Here is an 8702-nt window from a genome sequence, read left to right as displayed (position 1 = left end):
AATTCTTGTGCGTTTTGTCTAATACAAGCTCTTATTTTAGCTCGAGCTTCGTCATTCAGCTCGATATCCTTTTTATTCATCAAATATTCTTCCTCTGAGCTAAACTGATCATAGTCTCTTAGTGGAAGTACGTCGTAATGTGATTGTAAACGCTTTTCTAAGTCCTCTCTACTTTTTTGTTCTAATTTCTCTGTTATTACAACAAATTTTATGTTGAATTCCTCATGTTTTTTTAACGGAATTGCTTTTCTTGATGCCCACACGTCAGTGATGGCAGGACTGAAGCCTTTAATGGAAGCACATATCTTCGTGCACACGGCTATCGCAACATCAGATTTTCTACCAAATGCGTCTTCTTGGCATAATTTGTTGAGAGTTTTCATGTCAGGGAGCTGTGCGGAATTCAGAAGCATAGAAGCTTTTTTCTTGTCTAAAGTTTGACTGCACTTATTCCAGGCTGTACAAGATAGAAGTTATGTCTTCAGTGAGATAACCATTTCTTAAATAGGTAAGCGTTTTATAAATAATGACATGGGGTATAACTTTAAAAATATATATACATTGTACTGCAATTTAAGAGCAATACGATGTTTCGTACAACGTAATTGACATACACTTACCAGTTAAACTTTTTTTGCAAATATAATATTGGTTATTTGAACAACATTTCAATATTATTCATCTTAAGACCAAGCCCCATTTTTAAAAAAGTTACAAAAACGTACTGAATTTTCCGAACAAGAAAATTTGATTTTACACAAAAACACAAAGCGTACAATAACGAGAAGGAAAATTAACTAATGTGAAAATCTTCATTTATATTGTGCTCTTCAGTGAAATACTGAAATTTATCAGTGAAATAAAATTGATATTTTCACTGTTTCAAATAGATATAGTGAAAATATCATTTTTTTTTTATTTTTCACTGGTACGGAACTACATTTGAATACGAAATAATATGAATGATAAATGATAGAAAATTCCTTGCAAAATATTCTTCAGTAAGGGTAAAGATGTATATAAAAAAAAAGATTATAAATATTTATCAAAATAAAATGTAGATCTAAAAGAAATCAGGAAACGTAACAGAACTATTTATAGTTTCTCTACAATGACACCCTCACGTCACGACATTATAACGTTGCGCGGACAAACTGGATATAATTTGGTTAAAACCATTATAAATGCATAAAATAAATAGAGCAACTCGTGAAAATATTGCATTATAGTGTTCATCCGGTGAAATATATTTCGAACTTACACTAAAACAAACAAATATCCTCTATGTACTCATATTCTCATGAAAAAAAGTATCTGTGACTTTCAAAAATAACAAAAGAAGTGAAATAAAGTAATCAATAGTTGTCACAAATACACGCCAAGGGATGTCGGTCAAAAGAAATGAAGTTTTCTGAAGATCCTCGGTCACGAATTTCTCAACAAAATACATTTTGTATAACGGATTTCGGGACAAAATGTAACGGATTTTGATATCTGCTGAACAATTTTGTGAGAATAGTAAAATTCCATACACTTTTTTCACAGATAGTTTTTATAGATAAATCGTCAACTGTTCTAAAGTCAGCTGGCTCGGAACCTTCTCTCTGCTCTTCTGTTGTATGATCTGTGTTTTAGAATCTTTATTGTTTCACAAAGAAATATATGTAATTGTTATACTCCTGCATTTAAACATTATAGTAGTGAAGGATGACACTCTGGACCATTTTGTCCTTCTTTGTCTATATAAAGACGCCATCTTGGATTGGGAGCAATCAATTTTCGGGATGGGACTCATTTGAACGAAATGACGTATGACTGACCTCCATTTTAGTTTTATGTAGATATTGGAAATAATGAAAAGATAGCAAGCAATACCTCTCTGTTCATTTTTTATTTTTGTACAAATAATATTTCAAAAACATTTTTTTTCTTTCTGTAATGCATTTGAAGAGAATATTGATTGTTTACTAAATGGTGTCTTTCACTAAATAATAAATCAAATTTAACAGCAGGTCAATCTTTAGATGTAATTGACAAGTAACATATGGCACTAATTGAATTTCCATCGTTATCCATTCATTCAATTGAAATGTATGCTTCGTTCAATGCATCTAAATTTTCTTCTAGGATTAAATTTTAAAGTTTAAAGCATAAGTTTTAACCATAACGTTATTGTTTTCTAAAAGTTTGAGGGACACTTAAATTGTTGTCAAATTAATACCACTTGTAAAAGGACCAAATCTTAATAATCGACTCTTAACGGCAGCATGCGGACAGTTATAATAATTGACGGTCACAGTTTACATTTATTACCAAAAGTTCATCAAATCATGTTGAAATTATAATACTCTTGGGGATGTATTTGATCAAATCTGTTATTACTAGAAAGAAATTGCTAATTGTTTTATTTTTGGCAGGGCCAGTATTGAAATAAACATTACAAATCGTTTTCTCTCCAGGTAGCTAACACGAATACTGAGAAAATCTGTCATAGTATTTGAATTTAATGACAAATAAACGGGTCCAGCATTGTACCAAAATGGCCAAAAGTTAAGACGTGCTGCGTGATTTTTAATGAATAGATCACGGGTCCGCTTTGATAGCCTAAGAGAATATGATAATGTTTAAGATATGAGCTATATTTTGCAGTTTTTTATATGATCCTCCCTAGCTAAACGTTAAGACAGATTCTTTATTGTTACATAGATCACTGCAGACCAAATTATAAAAGATAACTCATAATTTGTTTTATAGTACCAGTATTTTAATAACCATATAATATTTCTTTACAATCCCTTACTTTTATCAAATTTATGCCTCGTTTAAAAGGACAGAAAGCAATTCCATTTTTAACATTAACTTTTTGTGAGACAAAATAAATAATAAAAGAACATGTTACCATCCATTTGAAATCATGCGCATGCCTAAACTTTAGAAGACTATGAGATAATTCATGATACGATGTCGTTATTAATAAATAGTGCTCCATGGAGTAATGATTTTGTCAATATATATACATGTCTGTAGTAATTGTTTTTCCACTGGAAAGCTTCCAAAATCTCGTAAATCCATGACAATGTTCCGATTTTTTATCCATCAAATGTATACATAATTGTTTGAAAGCACATATCTGTTTTTTTAAATTTCCTGTAATTCCCTATTATTCTTAAAATCATTAATATTGCATAAGCTTGTGAAACACTTCCGTTAGTGTCCGGAACATTTATTTTAACAATTCCTCTGTTATACTGGATTTATACAGGTTTAGTGGCCTATAGCTTGTAATGAAGTTTTCAAAGATGTATCTTTTATGATACACTGTTTTTAGAAGAAATCACTTCGTAGGAAATTTTAATACTTTCAAAAGGTAGTGTGTGGTGGTGGTGGTGGTTGTGTGTGGTGGTGGTGGTAGTGTGTGGTGGTAGTGTGTTGTGGTAGTGATAGTGTATGGTGGTGGTGGTAGTAATGGTAGTGTGTGGTGGTGGTGGTGGTAGTGTGTGGTTGTTATAGTGTGTGGTGGTAGCCTGTGGTGTTGCTAGTGTTTGGTGGTAGTGTGTGGTGATGGTAGTGAGTGGTAGTGGTGTTAGTGTGTAGTGGTAGTGTGTGGTGGTGGTAGTGTGTGGTAAGGTTGATGGTAATGTGCGGTGGTAGTGTGTGATAGTGGTAGTGTGTGATAAGGTGGTGGTAGTGTGTGGTGGTAGTGTGTGGCGGTGGTGGTTTGGTAGTGTGGTGGTTGTAGTGTGTGGTGGTGTGTGATGGTAGTGTGTGGTGGTGGCTGTAGTGTGTGTATGTCTGTACTGGTAGTGTGTGGTCTACGCACTACAACCACTACCACCACACACCACTACACACTACCACAAACTACCACGCCACCACACACTACCACCACTACAACACAACACCACCACCACCACACACTACCATCACTACCGCACACTACCACCATACACTACCACCACCACATACTACCACCATTACCACACACCACCACACACTACCACTTCAAACAATCACCACTACCACACACAACCACCACAGCACACTACCAACACACGCTAACAACACCACACACTACCACTTCAAACAATCACCACTACCAAAAACAACCACCACAACACACTACCAACACACACTAACACCACCACACACTACCACCACATACCACCACTACCACCACACACTACCAACACCACAACCACTACCACCACACACCAACACCACACACTACCTACACCACAACCACTACCACTACCACCACCACACACTACCACCACTACGACACATACCACCACCACATACTACCACCAACACCACACACTACCACCACATACCACTACTACCACCACCACCACAAAACAAACTGCCACCGACACACACTACCACCAATACATACTACCACCACACACCACCACCACCTTACCATACACTACCATCACGACACGCTACCACCACCTTACCACACACTACCACCACCACGCACTATTACTTCACATTACCACACACTACCACCACCACAACAGACTACCACTACACACTTCAACACACTACCACCACACACTACCACCACCACTACACACTGCCACCACAACCACCACTATCTAACATTACCACACACTACCACCACCTTACCACCGCCACCACACACTACCCCTACACACTACCACCACCACACACTACCCCTACACACTACCACCACCACCACCACACGTAAGTGTGAAAGTATTAAAATTTCCTACGAAGTGTTTTCCTACTACTACTGACTATAAGAATAATGAAAAATTTACAGGAAATTAAAAAAAGAACCCAGATATGTGCCTTTCAAACAATTGTGTGTACATTTCATAGATAAAAAATCGGAACATTGTCATGGATTTACGAGATTTAAAAACTTTTAGAAAATAATAACGCTATGGTTGAAAAATTATGCTGTAAACTTTAAAATTAAATACTAGAGGAAAATTTAGATGCAATGAATGAAGCATACGTTTTAGTCCAGTAAAATCGTGTAAAAATACTTCAGAAAATGGGAAAAGCACAAAACTTGGTACATAACTGCTTTAGGGCAAAACAAAAAGAGCATGCGATTCATTCCAAAAAATCCAAGATGGCCGCCATACATGTATATATTTTTAATAAATACCTAATATCATCTATAATTCTTATATAAACTTACAGTCATCACTATAATTAGGTAAAATCAACTGTTTGAATAAATTCAAACATATTGTTTTATCAAAAATACTATACTTCCAACAAAAGTGAAAAAGTTGTCTCCTCTTGATACAAATTTGCTATCAAGCAGAAGAAAAATCAGAATGCATTTATGTGAGCGAGAATCAAGTAACCAATGGGAACTGACATATCAAGAATGTTTAAAATGGCAACAGTCCCATGTAGAACTTTACAACAATTGTAAAATATTTTAAATGGTGTGTATTAGTGAATAAAATGACATGTGTTTCAGTTTGTCATTAGTTTTCGCGACTCAGAATTTTGTTAGTATTGCTGTGTTCATATAATCTATTTAAACAAAGAGAATTGATGACACTTTAGAAAAAAAATATGTTAGTGCGATGGAGCATGTGACTGCTTCTTCGTACATGAGACATGACATTTGTATAGACATGACATTTGTATGTTCCTGTTTAATTTATTCTGCTTTTTGTCAAAAAAGCACATAGTCATAACAATAGTTTCATAGTTTAAAGTCATAAGCATATAATGTACTGTCACTAAGTTATGAGTTCTACCAAGAAAAGTTAAAAGTGCTCTAATATCTATTTCTGGACAATCTGCTGAAATTTTTAAAATATGATAGATAAGGACATATTGAATATGAGAACTTAAACTACAGTTTTTAGACCATGAACATTATTTATTTGCCGTTTGTAAGGCTATGTCAATACCAATTAAGCGGTCCAATGTAAGAATAACGCTGTCCTGTGAAACAAAACTAACCAGTACAACTAGTGACTACCAGTGAATCAAGCTTTTAAATGCATAATTTCTACACTTTCCTACAAACAAATAAAGTGTTCATGTACTATTATTTCTTCGGTATTGATGAAATTGGACACTAAACTATGATACATCGATCCACATAAGGAGAGCTTTAATTTTCAAAATATGAATGAACGTCGTTGTTTTCCGACGTCTGAACAGCGAGCCGTCAATGGTACTCTCATGGCCACTTTTTTACCTCTCATACCATTGATAAAATGTTGTGTTCCCTACTAAAACCTTATGTAATAAAGCATTTGTCTCTTTTCTTGATTCGTAACAAAAATTGTATTGCAGACCTCTGTTCAACACAGTTTATCGGGCGATTACAGACAATACGCTACATTTATAATTTTACTTTTTTGGCATAACAGTTACATTTCACATAAATATTCACCCGACTTAAGAACATGCAGCTGGCAAGTAATGTCTTAGCGGTATAGCAAATTAGATAAAAGTGGGCCGGATGACGTCACATGACATATCAACTAAATTCCCCTTTCTACATGTTATAACAGTTTAATCATTTTTTATGAAATGTGAGAAATGAGAGCACTTTTTCTGGTATTTATTGAACACCCCTTGTATATAATTTTGTTTTGTTTATGGGCTGTTGACTCTTATACAATTTCTGGTTTAGCACAGTAATGTACATGAACCTACAGACAAACATACTTCAGTCTTCTAATGTTGGCAGGCCCTTTGATGCACATCAAGTGACAGCTTTTTGTCTGATTGTATTAATGCAAAATGCATCTGTTGCCAGGGATTGCACCATTTTTAATTTGTGGCAGTCACGGATAGAATTGAATTTCCTTAAGTGTCTGTTTTGATCTGTCACGCTTAGATTTGAAGTCACTAGTTTTGGTTTTCATGAAAGCTTTGAGTGAGGCTTTGACTTCACCCATTCAATATATCTGTAATAGAGTTCCGCTTAAGCCGGTGCTAGGGGGCGTGAGAGGTGTTGCACTACCTCTCATGAACAGTGAATCAAACCGAGTCTGCTATTATTCTGCTTGGTTGCATTCTATGCTTCCAAAGGACCTTTTTACAGATTTTATTCACAGGTTGTGACAAGACATGGACTTTCTGTGCGCGAGGCAAAAAATCTGTTTGAAAAACGTTTAAAAGTTTCTTTGTTTCACAGCATTATTCTCAGTTTTTGTTTTTTCTTCTAAAATTGAGACTAACTTAGATCAAATGCCTACAGTGAAGTCTTTCGATACTCTTCTTTACAACAAAATATGTCTCAAGTAGCTGATGTCAATGAGGCTCACAAGCATCGTTTACGCAAAGAGTAGGTCTACAGCGTGCATTCCTGCATCGTCTGCTACACCTCTTGAACAAATTGTAAAAGGTTGCCTGTCCGGTCGGGCACATATGGGTTCAGGTATTCTATCCCTTTCCTAAGATTCCAAGTCAAGATAAATGAAGCTGACTAGAGATATCTTTGATAAATTGGAACCTTTCTGGTAGATCTTGCCTCAAGCACCAATCTCGTCCCAATAGCTCCTCAAGTGCACGTGCGACCTGGATAAAGGCTGTCGAAGAAGATGTAATTTGTCGGAAGTGCTAAAATGCTCTGCACTGCCTTATGCACGTTAACTAATGTTGTCTTCAATCTCGTTTCATCTCGTGCTTGTGTGTATTGACACGGGCATCTGACATTTATCTTTCAGATACCAGCTCACATTGTTGAGTGATATATATCGCAGAAAAGGTACTAGGTGTTGACCATGAAAGCAAATTTAATAGTTTCAGCCTTACTCTTCTGTGTTACACATTAAGTATTACATAATCAATGTATTATGCAGATATTGTGACAATGGGTGCATAATGTTGAAAGTTTTTCCATCTGATCCTACTAGCCCGTCTTGCATTTGTAAGTCCTAAACCGAAAAGGGAGGTTGTAATATTTGGTCTCATACATTGTAGGAACCACAATTTTATATAGAAGAAACTATAAACAAGGTTTCATGAAGTCTTTAAAATTTGTACTTTTGAAGTTATTGAAGAATCCACCATTTATGAATGGTGGACAAACATACAGATGGATGAACAGATGTACAAACGGAAAAAATAGAATAACACGCATGTTCTCAATTTTTCCTTCTATATATGTACAATTTGTCAAGAAACAACTTCTCTTAGTTTCGAAGAAATCGTAGGATGACACTTTTGTGTCATATTCTTGGCCTATTTGTTGCCATAGCAACATAATAATATAACGTTTGCATTCTCCACATTGCCATATATCATTGTACAACGCTTCATAAAAATGTCTGTTGTACTTTTAAAGTTATTGCAGTATCTCACTTCGCATGACTGACGAATTGACAGACATACAGGGGCAACCCTAATAAGCCCCCTCCAACTAACCACTGGTGGGGGATTAAAAACACTGTTTTAATACAATGTCGTGGGGTGAATACAAGAAATACATAATACAAACTACACATAGTTAAACAAAAAAGCTTTAAAATATGAAAATATGACCAAGTTTTCGTTATGATAACATTAAACTGAGTTTTAAAGGCTATATTTTTGCCGTTACCATGGAAACTAAAAATGTATCGGCCATCTTGAAAGATATCAAATGGGTCCCATAAAAATGTTTCTTATTCTTTGATAAAAATCTGTGCAAAATGTGGTGCTTTTCCCATTTTCTGAAGTATTTTGGTATTTCCTGTTACGAATTGATC

General features: G+C 35.3%; 1 protein-coding gene across 1 annotated transcript; it reads left to right on the top strand.

Annotated features, from left to right (window-relative positions):
• Positions 1–531: 531 nt before the first annotated feature.
• LOC128554677 (histidine-rich glycoprotein-like) lies at positions 532–4707 on the top strand (the record flags this gene model as incomplete). The annotated part of the gene is made up of 2 exons (XM_053535987.1): positions 532–536; positions 3805–4707. Coding segments are annotated over exons 1-2 (908 nt in total), but the record flags the coding sequence as incomplete, so codon positions are not given.
• Positions 4708–8702: the final 3995 nt, after the last annotated feature.

This window comes from Mercenaria mercenaria, unplaced genomic scaffold, assembly GCF_021730395.1.
Source record: "Mercenaria mercenaria strain notata unplaced genomic scaffold, MADL_Memer_1 contig_633, whole genome shotgun sequence".
Classification (NCBI taxonomy): domain Eukaryota; kingdom Metazoa; phylum Mollusca; class Bivalvia; order Venerida; family Veneridae; genus Mercenaria; species Mercenaria mercenaria.
Note: the sequence above shows the minus strand (reverse complement) of the source record. Positions and strands in the feature narration are given on the sequence as shown.